The sequence below is a fragment of the Peromyscus maniculatus genome, chromosome X, assembly GCF_049852395.1.
Source record: "Peromyscus maniculatus bairdii isolate BWxNUB_F1_BW_parent chromosome X, HU_Pman_BW_mat_3.1, whole genome shotgun sequence".
NCBI lineage: Eukaryota > Metazoa > Chordata > Mammalia > Rodentia > Cricetidae > Peromyscus > Peromyscus maniculatus.
In genome coordinates this window covers 80,049,494-80,067,988 of record NC_134875.1, presented here as the reverse complement: position 1 = coordinate 80,067,988, position 18,495 = coordinate 80,049,494, and the positions used below count along the sequence as shown (strand labels likewise).

Genomic DNA, 18,495 nt, shown 5'->3' with positions numbered 1-18,495 from the left:
ACTCCAATTGAATTTTAGTTTCGGAGGGAACAAACCTTTTCACCATGACATACCTGATCCAAATACTGGGATTACAGTCCACCCCCACTTTTTCTCTCATTTTTTTTTAAATCCTGGCTTTGTGGATCATGTCCAAAGAACCATTGCCCAGTTCAATGTGTAACATTTCTCGTATGTTTTCTTCTAGTAATTTTACAGTTTCAAGTCATACATTTAATTTCTTAATCCATTTTGAGTTGATTTTTGCAGATGGTGTGAAATAAAGATCCAATTTCATTCTTTTGTATGTGGCTATCCAGTTTCCCCAACACCATTTATTGAAGGGATTATCCTTTCTACAATATGTATTCTTGGCAACTTTTCTGAAAACAAATTGACCATCAATCCATGAATTTATTCCTGGCCTTTCAAATCCTGTTCCAGTGGTCAATATGTCTGTTTTTATGCCAGTACAATGCTGTTTCAATTACAATTTCCTTATAAGATATTGCAATCATGGAGTATGACGTTTCCAATTTTGTTCTTTTTGTCAAAATTACTTTGGTTCAGGATCTGGAGAGGTAGTTCAGTGGTGGAGCACTTGCCTAACACAAACAAGGCACTGAGTTCTATCCCTAATACATTTATCTGTCTATCTATCTATCTATCTATCTATCTATCTATCTATCTATCTATCTATCTATCTATCTATCTATCCATCTATCTATCTATCTATCTATCTATCTCTATCTCATATTTATCTCTTTCTATCTCTATCATTTATCTACCTATCTACCTACCTACCTACCACCAACCTATCTCTGTCTGCTATGTGAATTCTTTTGTGATTCTGTGCACATTTAAGGATTGCTTTTATTCTTTCTGTAAAAACAAATGGAAGTGGGGGCCTAGTATGGCACCTCATACTTTTATTTTAACACTTGGGAGGCAGAAGCAGGTAGATCTCTGTGAGTTTGAGGCCATCCTGGTCAGCCAGAACTACATAGTGAGACCCTTTCTAAAAACAAAAAAAGTAGAATTGGAATTTTGGTAGGGGTTGTGTTGCATATGTAGATCACTTTGAGTAATACAGGCAGCTTAACAGTATTAATTCTTCCAATATATATGGGCATAATCTATATATCTATATCTATATATTTGTATTTTCCTCATTTTTTCATCAGTGATTTAAATATGATCACACTCAACTACATTTCATTACTGTTATATGTTGAATTGTCTTCTGAAGTCTTTTTCTACGTTGCTATTAGGAAATGTTACTGATTTTTGTATGGTTTTCAAAAACAAGTTTTCACTATGTAGCCCATGCTGGCCTCCAATTTGTGACCTACCTACCTATGGCTCTGAAGTGCTTTGATTGCAGGTGTGTGCCATCCCCACTCAGCTCTTGGTGCATTTTAAGTGGTTTTGTCTTATGTTATTGAGTTTATTTATATAGTCTTGATTTTTGAGACAAGGCCTCATTATGTAGGCTAGACTGGCCTTGAGCTCACAATCCTCAGCATCTGGAGTACTAGGTGTAAACCCGTCTCCTATTCATGTAAGTCCAGTATCAGCTATATGATTTGTTAATATTTCTCCCACTCTTCAGTCTCTCTCTTTCCTTCCTTCCTTCCTTCCTTCCTTCCTTCCTTCCTTCCTTCCTTCCTTCCTTCCTTCCTTCCTTCCTTCCTTCCTTCTTTTCCTTCCTCCCTTTCCTTCTCTACCCACCCCATATCAAATTTGCGCTGGCCAGCAAACACCCTGCCATTGAGCTGAATCCTCAACCCCATCACTTTCTCGGTAATGTCAGTTTGGGAGGTGAGGGTTGCAGCACAGGCTTTCCCAGAACTTCCCAGCTAGACCAGGATAACCTGAGATTTGTGGCAATCTTCACGTCTCATCCACTCAAGTGTTAGGTTTACAGGTATGAGCCATAATATCTGGCCTTAACCATGTCATGTAGTGCACAAAACTTTTAATTTAATGAAGTCCAGTTTATTTTTCTTCTCTAATGGCTCATATTTTTGGTGTCATATATAAGAAACTGTGAGTTAACCCAAAGTCTTCTAGCTTTATGATTTTATATCTTACATTTAGGTCATAGATCATTTTGGGTAGATGTTTGAATATGGTGTGAGGTGGAGTTCCAACTTCATTCTTCTGTATGTGTATATCCAGATACCCCTGCAGCAAGTGTTGAAAAACGTCTCCCATTCATTAGTAGTGGCATCCTTATAGAAGATGATGAGCGCTCAGTTGTAGAGTATTTGCCTAGCATGCCCAAGACTGTTCATGTAACACAAAAAAGGCAATAGGACAAGGACTGGGTTTAATTTGCTGCTCTTGCATGTATGCAAGTAAAACACCCATATACATAAAGTGCAAATAAATAAATATTTTAAAACTTCAATGGACCAAAGATATACACACTTGAGAGTGTGAAAATAAGTGTGTGTTATCTTTGCCCCCCCACACACACACTTGCCATAGATGCCCTCCCTCTTAACAGCAATGTCCCTTCCCTGTGCTTCTCCACAAAAGTGCTTCTTGCACTTTCCGCATATCCATGTTTCTTTCTAGTTGTGGTGGTGTGAATGAGAATGGCCCCCATAGACTCATATATTTGAGTGTTTAGTCACCAGGGAGTGGAACTAATGAAAAGGATTAGGAGGTACGGTCCTGTTGGAAGTGCGTCAGTGGGGGTGGGCTTTGGGGATTCTAAAGCCTACGCCAGGCCCAGTGGCTCTCTCTGCTACAGATTAGGATGTAGCTCTCAGCTCCTGCTCCAGTGTCTGCCTGCATACTGCCATGCTCCCCACTATGATGATAATGGACTAAGCCTCTGAAACTGAAAGCAAGCCCCCAGTTAAATGTTTTCTTATACGAGTTACCTTGGTCATGGTGTCTCTTCACAGCAATAGAACAGTGACTAAGACACTGGTTATTACAGACCGTGCTCAATATGCTATCAAAGGATGAAACCACCAAGAACATTTTAAGAAGTTTGACACTTCTAAATATAAAAAGTAATAAAATAAAAGGTAAAAGAGATGCGGTGAGACATTTACCACAAAATTAAAAAATTATTTTTAACATGCAGAATATAGGACTCATACACATCTATAATAAAAACCATTGTGTTTCCAATATAATGTAAACAAAGCACATAAAAAATTGACCAAATGAGACAGGTCATTTATTTTAAAAATATGCTTCAACCCAAAAAGCAATTAATAAAATGCAAAAAAAAAAATGAAGCAAAGTTTGCCCATGAAATTAAAAAAGTTTTAGTGTTCTCTTTTGGGAATTTTTTTTCAAGACAGTTTGATTGTATAGCTCTGGCTGGCCTTGAACACCTGATCCTTCTGTCTTACTTCCCAAGTATTGGAATGGCAGGTATGTGGTGCCATGTTCAGCTCAAACTTCATTCCTACAAGTTGTTTATCTCAGGTATTTTGCCACAATGATAGAGGGCAGACTAATACAATGCTTGAACCAATGAGGATATGAAGAACTAAGTAAGCATAATCATACTGGAATGAATACATATATTCATATATATATGGAATCTTGGGACTGCAGATATAACCTAGTGGTAGAACATCTGCTTAGCATGCAAAAGACCCTGGGTTCGATCTCCAGTGCTACAAGAGAAAAAGAGTTTAAAAATGATCAATCATGTCTTTAAACCAGTGAATCTACATCACTGGTTCAAATGCAAAGATTCATAAAGAATCTCATTGAAGCATTGTGCATAAAAACCCACACTAACTTTAAGTAACAGAAAAATGGCTCTAAGTTATGGTACATCATTATGACTAGTTATCATGCCGTTTCCTTAGTTATTTAGTTTTAGAGTTAAGTATCACCTATTTATTGGGGGTTGTACTCATATGTATGCAAGGAGGTGCTTGTGTGTGGGCATGTGGAGGTCAGAGGCTAACCCTGAGTGTCAGTCCCTGTTTTTTATTTGGCAAAACAGAAGTAAGGCAGATGGAAATCAGGTTGCTCATCAACTGACTTTGAGATTGCCCAGGATGGTCTAGCTTATCTGGGTGGGTCTGTCTACCTTTCACTTGTTTGTCTTAATTGTTAACAAAAATCTAACAGCATTTTTGTCACCTGATAACAAAAATAATAGGGGCCACTGAAATCATATGAATAAATGTTTTAGACTGTGCTGATAATGTTTTAGACTTCTGCTGATAAGCAGAAGAAACCTTAAAGAAAAAAAAAAACACTGTATTACCTTCTCAACCTTTGGCATTCTTGATCATTTCTAGTTGGAAACTCTTTGTAGCAGAGTAGATCTCCTTTTAGCACTATCTGACCCAGTTGTTTTCTTGACTTTGTTTTAGAGTGACCCTCTTCTGTACCATCTAGTAGAAGGCTCATGGACCCATCCAAACCAATAATCTACCCCTCTATCCACATAACCACTTGCTCATAGAGCCATAGCTGAATGTCAGATCTACTTTGCGAGTGTCTGAGGATGAGGTTGATGTTGTTCCATTACCTTCTGCACCTTCTGATCCTTCCAAGGTGGAAGTCACAAAGACCACACTAAGGAGAAGCTACCTTGTTTTTTGAAACAAGGATCTGGGACTTGCCAATTAGACTAGGCTGACAGGCCATCGGGCTCCAGGGATCCACCTGCGTCCACCTCTCCAGTACTGGGATTACAAGTGTGTACCACTGTGCCTGGTTTGTTATGTGGAGGCTACCTATTGATTGCAATAAAGAAAAGGAAGATGAGGCTGAGTAGATAGCTCAGCCAGTAAAATACTTGCCTTGCAAGAATCCACATAAAACAGCCAGGTGTATTGGCACAGGCCTTTAATCATGGCACTCAGGAGGCAGAGGCAGGAGGATCATGGCAAGCTCCTAGTCAGCTATGGCCACATTGTGAGACCTTGTCTTAAAAGAAAAAAAATGTTACTACAAAGCCATGTGTGATGGCCCATGCCTATAACCCTGCACCAAAGAGGCTAAGCAGGAGGATTGCCATGTTTGAGGCTAGCTTGACCCACATAGGGAGTTCCAGGAAGACCTGACCAACATTGTAAGACCTTGTCTAAAACATGACAAAAACAAAATGAGGTTTACAAATATCTTAAACAACACTGGAATTAAATTATCCCAGGATAATTTAAAGGGGAAAGTAGGATGGAAATTGTATTGCACTATAATTTTAATCATGACCAGGAAAAAAGGAATAGTGGTAAATAGGACAAAGGTTGGTGGTTGTCTCCAATAAATCCTTATATTCTTTTCTGCCTCCATTTTCCAGGGCTTTGTGATTATTTGGACCCATGAAAGCAAGCTAGGCTACACACCTCCATTTCAGAGTCAATTGATCAGCAGCCCAAGTCCCACCCACAACCTGAATTTTCCATTGCCTTACATTGTAGTAGTAGGACAGTAGGCTTACATTGTAGATCCCCATTCTGCCTGTACCACCATTTAATTACACGTGCTGCACTGTGGCAGCTATTGGCATGTGATCTCTTGTGCATAAGTACAGAGTACCATTTCTTGGAAGAAGCCGATTCTGAGTTCTGTTCTTTGCTACCTGCATTTGTTTTACTGACTCCCTTACTTTTTTCTTTTTCTTTTTCTCTTTCTCTTTCTCTTTCTCTTTCTTTTTCTTTTTCTTTTTCTTTTTCTTTTTCTTTTTCTTTTTCTTTTTCTTTTTGAGACAGGGTTTCTCTGTGTAGCTTTGGAGCCTTTCCTGGAACTCACTCTGTAGCTCAGGCTGGCTTCGAACTCACAGAGATCCGCTTGCCTCTGCCCCCTGAGTGCTGGGATTAAAGGCGTGTGCCACCACTGCCCAGCAACTCCTTGTTCTTTTTTTTTTTTTCAAATGAGACTGAAAAAATGTAATTAAAAATTATGATGAGAAATAGGCTTACAATTATTTTCAGCAATGAAGCTGAAAGTTGAAAATGGTTGCTTTGGGTACAATGTACAAATTAGAAACTGGAAAACACCTTCATTGCCCCATATTTACAAAACAACAGATAGGTATGCATTCAAAAATTTAGTTCCTAAAAACACAGTCTCTTCCCAGGTTTCACAGTTATCCTGTTAATGTTGATAGTATGTGTTGATACTTGTGTTTTCATTCACAATATTACTAGAAAGTTATCATGAATATCATGCCCATTTCACCTCAGTCACCTTGGTGAGCATCTTTGCTATATTATTTATGCATGCATTACTGTGCTTTATTTCAGGGAATCTTTGAGAGAAATGATATTGCCCAATTAGGTTCTTCATTTTGGTAAAGATGAACCACTTCTAAAAACACTGACAAATACTGATGCTACAAATCATGTTGTGTACAAATAACAGTAATGTCGAATGCCTTCTACGATTTTTTCACGTGGTTTTGTTGCATGAGCTAGTGCTGTCTGGAGAAAACCATAGTGAAAAGAGTGGCTCTGCTGATGTTAGTCCTGAGTTGAATGACTCCCTTGTTCTTCATGTCTACATGCTCGCATTCTAGATGCCACTCTGGCTGTCCTGGTTTGTGGCGTGGGAATGGAACCCAGAGCACTGCCTGTGCTGAGCCTCTGCTCTAGAGTTCTGCTACAGCCGCAGGCCTCTCCTTAGATGCTTTCTTAATTCATTGATTGATCATTAACTTCATCATTTTGGGTTTTCAAGATAGAGTTTCTCTGTGTAGCCCTGGCTGTCCTTGAACTTGATCTATACATCAGGCTGGCCTCAAACTCTGAGATCTGCCTGCCTCTGCCTCCCAAGTGCTGGGATTAAAGGCATGTGCCACAATTGTTCAACAATTTAAGTTTGAATAATCTTAACATTTATGTGGGTCTGTTTTGAGGTTCTCTCTTTTGTTCCACAGACCCAGCCAGTAGTCTTTTAAGAATATCCTTGGTGGCTGGAGAGATGGCTCAGAGGTTAAGAGCACTGGCTGCTCTTCCAGAGGTTCTGAGTTCAATTCCCAGCAACCATATGATGGTTCACAACCATCTATAATGATATCTGGTTCCCTCTTCTGTCATGCAGGCATACATACAGGCAGAATACTGTATATATAATAAATAAATATTTTTTAAAAATATACCCTTTATTTGTTTATACTAATCTGAGCTGAATATTTATTCCTCGAAGCTGAAATAAATCATTCATTTTCATTTATTTAATAAGTTTTTACTTATGTGTTTGTGTGCTCAAGCATGCATGCATTTGTGCACGTGTGTCTGTCTGTGTGAATGTAGGCCACAGTGTGTGCAGGTTCTCACAGGGGTCAGAAGAGGATGCTGGATATCTTTGAACTGCACTTAATAGGCACTTGTAAGCTACCCAATATGAGATGAGGGCTCTTAACTACTGCGTCATCTCTCCAGTCTGTTTTTGAAACTAAGTCTTATTATATAGCCAGGCTGGCCTCTGAACTCACAATTGTCCTGTTTCAGCCTACTCTCTACAGGGATTACAGGTCTCTCACAAGAGTGAACTTCACCAAAACTACACAGAGAAACCCTGTCTCAAAAAACAAAACAAAAAAAAAGTGAACTTTATCAGGCAAAACCATGAATACTCAATTCGTTCAGAATACTTAACCCTTTAGGCTTCTCAACTAGTGACTAATTGAGCTCCTGAGGAAGTATTAAACATGAGTTCAGGCACTTGCCTGAGGCAGGAGGAAACATAAGACCTCTATGTCCAAAATAATTATTTGTGACAAGTGGGAAAGGTTTTAGTCTTCCTACTTGTGATTTTAGACACCTGTTTGGATCAAGGAAGGGAATGAAAAGGCATCATGTGCCCTGGGTGCTGCTTGCGAGGACACAAGAGAGTACCTTGAAAACACTCATAGGGTCAGAGATTCTTGTTTTAAAGCCTTGCTTTAGATAAAAGATCAAAATGGCCGGTGGTGGTGGTACTTGCCTTTAATCGGCACTTGGGACGCAGAGGCAGGCAGATCACTGAGTTTGAGGCCAGCCTGGTCTACAGAGTGAGTTTCAGAACAGCCAGGGCTACACAAAGAAAAAAAACCACAAAACAAGATCAAAATCGTGAAGGAAGGGGTATGACCAGCTTTCAAAGGGCTGGACTTCAGTGGTAGTGCAAGGAAGAACTCCGAAACCTGCCTCTTCTAGTTAGCATGACACTGCATAGAACTCTATTATTTTAAACCCATTTCCTCGCCTGTAAAACAAGAAAAACAAAAAGCAACTGAGCATAATGCCCTTGACGTTCAAAGCATTCAATAAAGCCTGTTTGCTATGTGAGAAAAGATTCTAAGGTATGAAATGACAGAACGAGGTGGGAGTGATTGTAGTGTATGAAAATTGTTTTGCAGTCTTTCAGTTCTTTGCAAATATGTACGCTATTCATGGTCCTTACAGCACATGCCTATAACACAGGAATAGTTCTGCATATTCTTTTTTTTTTTTTTTTGGGTTTTTCGAGACAGGGTTTCTCTGTGTAGTTTTGCGCCTTTCCTGGAGCTCACTTGGTAGCCCAGGCTGGCCTCGAACTCACAGCGATCCACCTGGCTCTGCCTCCCGAGTGCTGGGATTAAAGGCATGCACCACCACCGCCCGGCTAGTTCTGCATATTCTAATGGCGATTTTAAAATATTTTTTACATTTAGTTTATGTGTATGAGTGTTTTCACCTTCATGTATGTATGTGCAGCACATGTAGCTGGTGCCCACAGGGGTCAGAAGAGAGTATCGGATCACCTGGAACTAGAGTTACAGATGGTTGTGAGCCACCATACAGATGCTGAGGATATAACCCCGGTCCTCTGCAAGAGCGACAAGTGCTCTTAACCACCGAGCCAGCTCTGTTGGCTGGAAGAGAGTGTTCTTAACATAGAGCCTTGTAGTTTGTGCCTGTGACTACATCAACATTTCTCATTCTAAATAGAGGTTTCTGAAGTACTTGCTACAGGCACCTGGCCTGAGAAAGGCTGAGTGAATCCATCCTAGCCATTGGACCCAGAGATGCACAAAGCTCTTGGACCCCATCAGTTTAGTCCATGGTAAGTGTGGTGAAAGAAGAACCTTTTAAACAAATTAAATATCCCTCTGAAACAAAATCCTGAGGCCAATGGGCTGGGCGCCGAATTAACGGCTTAGGGGCTATTCCTGGGTCTTCCCTTTCATGCTGGGTTGTTTGCAGTTTGCCCACCCCACCCCCTTTTTGGTTCACATATTCTTCCACTCCCCAAGAGCAGTGCTCATTTGAAGTTAGTTCAGTGAAAATTACTCTGAAAAGGCACCTAATATTGCCTGACAGACTGAAAAAAACCCAAGTGGAATTGAATGTTGTACCCACATCTGAAGGGAGTCGAAAGGACTGGAATAGGAAGAAGACAGGCGCAGCGCAGGCCGCACGCACTCCGTCTCTCCTTTGTTTTCCTACAGTCCTCCGAGCTCCAGCATCCTTTGATTCTAGGAGGTCCCCTTTTAAGCATTATAAGGCGGCTGTATGTATGGAGTAGATTTGGGGGAATCCAGTGTGGAGAAGGGTAAAGATTGGGGACCCACACTTGGTTTGAGTTTAGGACATCCAGGAGGTGGGAAAAGAGGATGGAGACCCTGCAAGTGTCTCCTTGGCTGAGCGTGGACACACACGCTCCAAGCAGCCCTGCCTCACTAAAGCCTTGGAAGCCCAACCTCTTCCAGCTGTCTTGTTGGAAAGCTAAGGGCTGGGGATGAACTAACAAGACCTCTGATGGCTCTACAGCACAGTTCCCGCCTCCTTTTCTTAACTTTGGTTTTGTTTTCATTGAAATTTATTCACAGGCTTCTACCTGCTTTCCTGCTGGCATGTGGGGACACGCAGCTACAGAAAGAAAAAAAAAAGATATTTCATTCTTCGTGTTTGTCACACAGTTGGACTGTGAACTTCTACCTCAAAGGAAGGTACATGCTGTGCCGATGTAAATACCGCCTCCTCACGCTCACTATAAACTTCATCCAGACTGGACCATTTGGGTTTTGTTGTTGTCATTGTCGTTTTTTTCCTCCCAGTTGTGAACAACAGAATGGGAAGTTACCAATTGTTTGCTTTAAAAGCTGGCTTCGAAAAGGCCAGTTTATATTTACTTCGATGCTTTCTTATACTCATTCCAACCACGCAGCTAGGGTCTAAGCATGAGCCCCTTGGAAACATAATTTTTGCATTTTCTGCAATGCGTTCCAGAGGCAGTAAGAGCCACACAGCTCTGGGAGTGCCTCTGGGCAAAAGATAAAGGAGGTTACAGCTAGTGGAAGCGGTAATTAGAGCCAATTACAACGTGACTTATCTGCTTTGTCATTAAAATGCCTGTCAGACCTCTCATTTTTCTAAACAAGAGGAAAAGAAAAGGTATAGCTTAGTAGGGGAGAGGGTTAGCCACAGGGAAAGGATTTCTAACGCTGTTCTCAAACTCACCCTGTAACCCTAGACACACAGTCTTTTTGGCTTCACAGTGCTTTGCTCACAGTTAAACTCTTAACTCTGGGAGCTGAGAGGAACTTGGGAAATTACGTGGAAATCTTGTCTTCTCGCAGGTCTTATAGCCCCACCCCCTTTCCAAATGAGACACGAAGCTCTCAAAAGCCTTCAACTGGAATCTATCTTGTGCTTCTTATATGCTATGGATTTGACTTTGGTCTCATTTTTACTGTTATTAAAAGAATGTAATTATTTCCCTTGCAGCTCTCACAGACATTGTATAGGTCAACACACAATAATTCCAAAACACTTTGAAAATCTTCAGAGGACCTTATAAAAAATAAGACATTGACTAGAGACACTAGCGCTCTGAATGAATCCGTCTCAATCGATCAGGCTTTTTGATGGATTGGCTCGATGCAGGGCGTGGTGGCTCCCACTTGTAAGCCCTTGCTGTTTTGAGGCCAGCCAGGAAGACCTGAGACACTGAGACCCTGTATCCAAAGACCAGAAGTGAATTGGCTTGAGAAAAGCTTACTTTCTGCAGAAGAACAAAGATGTCACTAATGGACATATCACTTTGAAAGAATAATCAAACAGTCAATGAAAACTGGAATCCTGACATCTGGACTCCTGGGGACATAGGTAAAAGGAAGTAGTAGGTTTTTCTTACAAACACCATTTATATCTACTATCCTATACAATCTCTTAATGCTGGGTTTCCTTTTGTCCTTCAAATTATCTGTAGTCACTGAATACAGAACTCATTATCTGTCTTGTAGTCTCCAATCTTTCTTCACTTTGCATTCTAACCCATTCAAATTACCCCACCCTAAATCTCCATCTTTACCTGCTACTTTGAACACATCACCTGCTTTACAAACCCTAGTTGTCCTCAATATTAAATTACTCATTGAGAATCTTAAGGCCTTCCATTTACTTCAGGGTCTCTCTCCATCCCTCCTGACCTTTGTCCCCTTCCTTTCAATACTACACTTTCTCCTCCTATACCTGAAACAAAGCCCATCATCCCTCTCTCTGATAAGCCATCTCTATTCACCGTTGCTGAAAGCCAACACCTATTTAGTATGAGGACTACAGGGATGGAACTGGCACACCGGAACAGGTGGAGGTCTCTTAGAAGTCATCTGATCCCTCAGAGATGACAGCCAAGCTCCCACCCTCTCCTGGTTCCTCCGCCAGAGAAGGGCAGTACAGGCACATACCCAGAATGAACGTAAAGCATTGCCTTGCTCAACAGATTGTGATGTGTCCAGAGTATGCTCTCTCGACAAATTGGTCACTAACACCCTTAGCTGATGGCTAGTGTCAGGCAGGTAACTCAGGAGAGGTTTTTATGTATACTGAGAATATTGTGGCAGTGCATCCCCTAGGGCTGGACACTCTTAGGGTGAGGTACTATTGCATTCTTAGACCCAACACTAGTGAGACTGAGCTTAATTACTTGGCAGAGAAGCATAGCTTTTTTAGAACACTCACATATACAAGCACGTGCACGCCTGTGCATGCACACTCAACACAGATGAAAGTATTTCTGTAACCTGATAACTCTTCTGGGATTGGCCCAGTCACAGACTTAGGGGGTAGAGGGGCAATGGTGGATTTCTCTAACGATAGATTTGAGACAGTCAAAAGTCACATGAGATGGGCTTGGTGATACTAGATTGGTCATGACCTGAATATAACTTTGAATGAAACAAACATGCAAAAGAACTAACCTATTTTACTTGAAGAACTACAAACATGTGGTATCTTCTTCCAAGGAAATCCTGGTTACTAGGACAAGTAATTGCTTTTCAAGTTTTGTCTGGAAGAAACTGAGTTAATGAAAAAAAAAAAAAAGGGTGGGGTGAGCAATGCTCAGGAAGTCTACAAACTGTTTCACTTCTTTCTTTGTTTTGGCTTTCAAACCAAAAAGGGTTTCTCTGTGTAGTTTTGGTGCCTGTCCTGGATCTCACTCTGGACACCAGGCTGGCCTCGAACTCACAGAGATCCGCCTGGCTCTGCCTCCCAAGTGCTGGGATTAAAGGTGTGCGCCACCAACGCCCGACTGTTTCACTTTTAGAACCGGGTACTATGGTTTCCATGCATCTGCTTGGACTTCTGGGTAGTGCGCACCCAAAACAAGGGTGGGGAGTGGCCCTGTTTGACTTAAATGAATGGCATAGATGTTGGGAAGCAGGGAATGGGGCTGGATTACACAGAGACAACCAAAACTGAAACAACACACACAAGGCTTCCTGGTATGTAAATTCTTTTTGAGGTTAGAGATCTCCTTTTACAGAATTTAGTATATAACAGATTCAAAAACCAAACTCCTTGACCTCCCAAGTAGTAAACAACTAATGTGCAAAAGAACCACCATTAAACAGGACATCAAAAGCTATACATTTTCTATGAAACAATATGTGCACAGATTTTTTTCAAAGCTGTGAAAATGCAATAAAGAGCACAACACATTTTGGTCACTTTATTAAATGACATTAAATAGTTTAAGTTTCAACTACTAAACAGCACTTTGAATGGTGAAAACACAGATAGTATATTGTCATACTTGAATGCTTTTCTTTTAAAAACACAATTCCAGTCCTTATATATATTACAAAAGAGCCTTAAAGGAAGAAGTGACATCTTCTCTACAGTACGTAAGATACTCAATACAGAACTGAAAAGCAGTCTAACAGGAACCAAGGCAAGTCTTCACAGCTGTATGATTTCAGCAGCCAAAGCTGGATGATGGACTGAAACATTACTATACAACTGGGACAAAACATATACAATATCACAATTCTAGGCCAAAACGCTTTACACCCAAAGAAATAAAACAGGTTACAAAATGTGGAGAATTTAGCAGGCAAAACTGTATTACAAGCAACATTTTAAATCGTCATTTAAGCCATTGCAACTATTTAAAACATCTAAAACAAATATAAAAATGAGCTTTTTAGTATCTTATGTGATTTTTGTCTTTAAATATTTGTTAAAAGTTGATGTTATACTCAAAGCACATATATCATGTTGCTAAAATGTCAAGTGAGAAGAGTGTATGCAAAGTGGTCCAAGATTTACTTCAAACTCTCTGATTTCCAATTAGTCCTTCTAATTACTATTCTTCAAGTTATAGCTTAATTCATTGTGAAAACATATTAGAAGGTTGCCTAAAATTTTTCACATCTATGTCTTTGAGTAAATAATTAGACCATGTTGAAAATTCCCAGGTCTAGTAAATCAGTTTTAAAGTATTCTGATAACAGTTGGCCAGAGCATACTGCTTTCAAATATTTATCTCATAAATCTTGCTTCTTTCATTTCTTCCAAAGTAAACACACATCTGCCCCACCCCCCACGTTAAATAAACTTGATGAAATAGCTGGTACAATATCCAAATACATGGAGGTTACTAGTGTGTTTTATTATGGGAAGGTGGAGCCACCAAACCTCACATAGTCTCCATCATAAATGCAGTGTGTGTGGATGTTTTTGCCACTAGTTCTTCCAAGATACAAATGGAAATCTTGCATTATTCAAACAACTAAAAACCATGTTCAATTGTAGCTCAATGTTCAGCTCATGTTCAATTCAATCAAGTCCAGAGATGCCTAGAACAAATACTTCATCCAGCTTTTCTTTATCTATTTCTACTTGTTACATCATCATTTCCTAAATGGTAGTGCCATGATGAGTTGACTCCCATAGTCAAACACAATCTTTTTACTGAAGAAACTAGCCATCAAACTGAGCATGAGTAAAATTATATGTCACTTTTCATAAACTTGGATCTAGAAAAAGAAATAAAATGATTTTCTAGTAAAAAAAAAAAAACCTTTAAGAATTGGGTGAATTAACTTTATGCAAAAAGAAAAAAAAATCACCCCAGAGATCAAAACTGGAAAAAAAAATCAAACTTTACTACATTTACTACAATGTAAAGGAACTGGGGAAAAAGGAAGACGGTGATGAGTAAAAAGAAGAGCAGAGAAGCCAGTGATCCTAATCTTTAAGAGGAATTATTTCACAATACTGACAAGTACTGGGGACTGTTAAAGCACATTCCTCATGTGAACTTAAAGTCAGCAATGGTTCTGCCATTTTGATGTTGTTTATTAAACAGGGTGTGAGCTGAGCCTAAAACCACAACTTCAGCGCTAACCTCTTCAAATGCTCTAACTTGATTTTCTTCGTTTGCATCCCACTGCCAGCAACAGGATGAAGCACCAGCACTGGCACCATGGCTGACAGATGTGTTTCCACTAGTGCCAGGAGACAGGAAACTCATGTGCAGAAGATAATCCACAACCCTGAAATCTTAGCAGTAATTATTTCAGCACATACAACTGAAAATAAAAAATGGCAGAAAGACTAAATAAGAAAAAGGAATTTCCTTGTCTTCGACTGTACTTAAGGCTGTTTATACAATGCTAAGATAACTGCAAGGCTCCTCCAACGTTTAGAGTAGTAGTACTTAAGAATATTGCACACGCTTCTGTGTCTAAGATAATCCTTAGATCTAACTTTTAATCACAGAGACAATATAGTAGGAGCCCAGTTTCAGACTTCAGTCAAAAGAACATTAAGACCATTTCAATCACTTTAATCAAGAAATGGATTAAGTACAAAAGTATTTTTATAACTTGAGGAATCAACTCTAAGAACTCAGCTGTGTGTTTTTATATGTAAAGAGCGAATATATAAATCTTTATTAATTTCTAAATTCGTTAATTTTATGACAATTTTATGGTTGCTAAAAGCAGGCATAAAAATTTAGAGAGGAAATCTGTGGAGCTGTTACTGTTATGGAAGGATTTGTTTTCACTGAAAACAATTTGAAATATCTTCTGTACTCAATGTGTGTAAGAAGATTGTAGGCAACATCACTGACAAATGTCAGAGAGAAATGGTATGCCCTACTTAAAAAAATTTAAAACTAATACGGAAGATTGGCATTTAAGGGGTCCAAACTATTTATACAGTTGAGTTCTGTTAAGTCATTGATTCCTAAAAAAATAAAAGTTCTTTCTATGATTTTAATAATCCTTTAAATTTTTAGTGCAAAATCACATTGATTTCCCTGGGGAAGGTCCTGGATTTTTGCTTCTCATTGGGGGCGGTGCGCGCTGTAAGGGTGGTGGCTGCATACCACCAGCCACTGACTGATACATTCCTCTCATATCAATCTGCTGGTAGTTGGAAGGAGTCATGATTAAATTTGGAGGCTTTGGCATCATGAGGTGACTCAGTGTTGCTTGCTGATAAGTCATTTGTTGCTGTTGCTGCTGATTGTACTGCTGCTGGAGCCTTCTGTTCATGAGTATTCGCTGAACACAGCTGATTAACTGGAGAGAGAAGAGGGAGCTGTATATACACAAGCGTATGTCCCGCCTCAAGGAGGCGAGTATCAAATTTTGAGTCAAAATCAATTTGTTAAGGGAGTACCATACCAAAAGGAAAACACATTATTGTTATCACCATTACTAATTTGATGGTATTCACAAGACCATTACTGTAGAAACCAGTTAGTAACACCATTTAGGACTAAATTCTCTTAATGACTTGACTATTGTATTGCAGGCAGCATATAGGTTAGTTGCCATAGTAACCTGTCCTGCACTGTGATTAGTCTCAAGTATTAGTTACAGAACTTTTGTCAACTCCCCTTTCTTTGTCATTCTCTTAAATATTTTACATGATGACAGACAAATAAACATTTCAGTGATGAAAACCAAGGGGAAAAGCATTTGCAGTAGGAGTAATTCCTACCTGAAGGTCTCAAATTCCCTAAGATAATCACGATTCCACAGTGCTTTCTAAGTAAAACTCAAGCCACAGGAATCGATTCCCTAGTGTCAAGACAGTGCTGGGAAAGATGATCAAGGATCATGGCATATGGTATCTTTTGGAAGAGTCAGGCAATTTTATAGGAGCTTACATTATTCAGGACATCACTTCCATTCTCCAAATAAATACACTGAAATGTCTACTTTTAGAAGCTATTAGAAAGTGACAGAAGAAGCAAAAGTCCTGAGACAGTTCTGAATGTCCAGAATAGATGAAAAATAAAATCATAAGGAAAGAGATCCTATAAAAACATCCAAGAGAACTGATTGTGGTGTCACTCTCTCAGCCAAATCTCTCTTAACACTACTGTTTTTAGGCTTTTGTTTTTGTCTTTTTAAAGCAAAACTTGAGACTAATCAATGACCATTCACCCTGTACGGTTATTACAGTCATTACAAACTGAAGAAAATCCAAGGGAGCCTAGAGGCAGAGTTCTTACCATCTGCTGTTTTGTCAATACATCATTGTAGATGGCTTCTCTGCGTTTCACATCAAGCTCCTGGCTGGCTTGTCTACTTAATGCTAGTGCTTGTACTTGGGCCTCGGAGAGATTCATGTTCTCTTTCCACTAAAAGAAAGACATTTCGATTTACTCAGACTGTACAACTGAAAGGAAATTATTAAGGTACTGAAATATGGTCAGAATATTTTAAGCCCCCCACCCCCACCCCACCCCGTTCTCCTTCCTTTACTCGTTCCCATTTTTTCTCCTATGTTAACATTTATGCAAAATGGATGAATTACAGTTTGAGACTGTTATACAGCTTATTGGTACTTTACTATTTTGAATCATAAAACTTTTAAAGATTACATGATTTTTCCCACAGAAAGTAGAAAAGTGAATGAACGTTAAAACAAATTATGTGAGGTATACATAAAGTGGAGGTTGATATAAGTCAATTATTAATGTGCTTACTACAGTTGAAATGATATCTTCAAGAGGCTGAATCCTCACTGCTGTCACACTGTTCGTTGCTTCTACAACTTTTTCTCTTCCTTGATTAATAAGGTCCTAGAAGGATGTAAGAAATAAGCTACATAGGACAGAAAGACAACCTAGCTTTCAAGTACACAGATCATTCCTCTTGCCAATTTGTAGCACTTGATTTAAAACCTAAACAATTGAAGAGAGCAGCAAAACTCAGCATCTATAAGTGAAGGAAAACTCAATGATACAGAGGCAGGCAGATCTCTGTGAGTTCAAGGACAGCCTGGTCTACATGGTGAGTTCCAAGACAGTCAGGGCTCTGCAGAGAGACCCTGTCTCAAAAAAACAAAACACACAAACAAGCAAAAAACCAACTCAATGATACAAGAGACATTTTAGGAACATGCAAATTTGGGGTTTACTGAACCAGTTAATTTAAATAAACCCACTGAGTAAATTTTAAAAATGAAACCACAGATTAAATTATTAAACTGTTGGTATTTCCTATTTAATTCATATTTTATTCTGGTTTTAAATCATAAACGTTAGCCGGGCGGTGGTGGCGCACGCCTTTAATCCCAGCACTCGGGAGGCAGGGGCAGGCGGATCTCTGTGAGTTCGAGGCCAGCCTGGGCTACCAAGTGAGTTCCAGGAAAGACGCAAAGCTACACAGAGAAACCCTGTCTCAGAAAAAAAAAAGTAAAAAAAAAAAAGTAAAAAAAAAAATCATAAACGTCATAATGATGGACAGTAGTGAACACCTAATGGCAACTCTACATTGCTTTTAAACTCATGTATGCATTTAATCTATTTTCAAACATTAAGTAATTTGTTTTTTTTTTCACGTATTTTATAAGTGATCAAAGTGCTATTTCCCTAGCCATTCAGCTGCCCTATTGTTCCTTAATTAAAATAATTCAAACTACATTAATTCAAGGACCGATTCCTTTGTGCTCTGCACAAACTCCATTTTACTTTATTAGGTTGGTCAAAAAGGTCAATAAATAAAAGAGAAATTTCTTGGTCTATTCAGGGTAATCTTTTAGAGAATGTGATATTCCTGTACTGGGAACCTGCAACAAGGCTGTTGGAACTGCCTTTAATTCACGTTAAACTACTTTTGTCCTTTCAAACTCACCTCCAGCTGTTGATTACTCATTGCTGACAGGGCTCCCAAATTAAAAGGAATATAAGGAGTTTGAGAGCTGAAAGTGACAGGGGGTAAATTGGTCCCAGTCGGTATGTTGAAACGCATGGTCAGTCCCTAAAAACAAACAAACAAAAGTTACGTACTTTTCACATTGTGATTAA

General features: G+C 39.4%; 1 protein-coding gene across 16 annotated transcripts in view; it reads right to left on the bottom strand.

The window, feature by feature from the left end:
- Nucleotides 1-12,859: 12,859 nt before the first annotated feature.
- Nucleotides 12,860-18,495, bottom strand: part of Atrx (ATRX chromatin remodeler) — a 180,666-nt gene continuing 175,030 nt past the window's right edge. For all 16 annotated transcript variants that reach the window (XM_015986247.3, XM_076562565.1, XM_006992600.4 and 13 more), the window contains 4 exons: nt 18,323-18,448; nt 17,173-17,268; nt 16,696-16,824; nt 12,860-15,754 (listed from right to left, as the gene is read on the bottom strand). In XM_015986247.3, the coding sequence (XP_015841733.1) occupies nt 15,476-15,754; nt 16,696-16,824; nt 17,173-17,268; nt 18,323-18,448 (630 nt within the window). In that variant the 3' untranslated portion in view covers nt 12,860-15,475. The remainder of the gene's footprint in view (nt 15,755-16,695; nt 16,825-17,172; nt 17,269-18,322; nt 18,449-18,495) is intronic.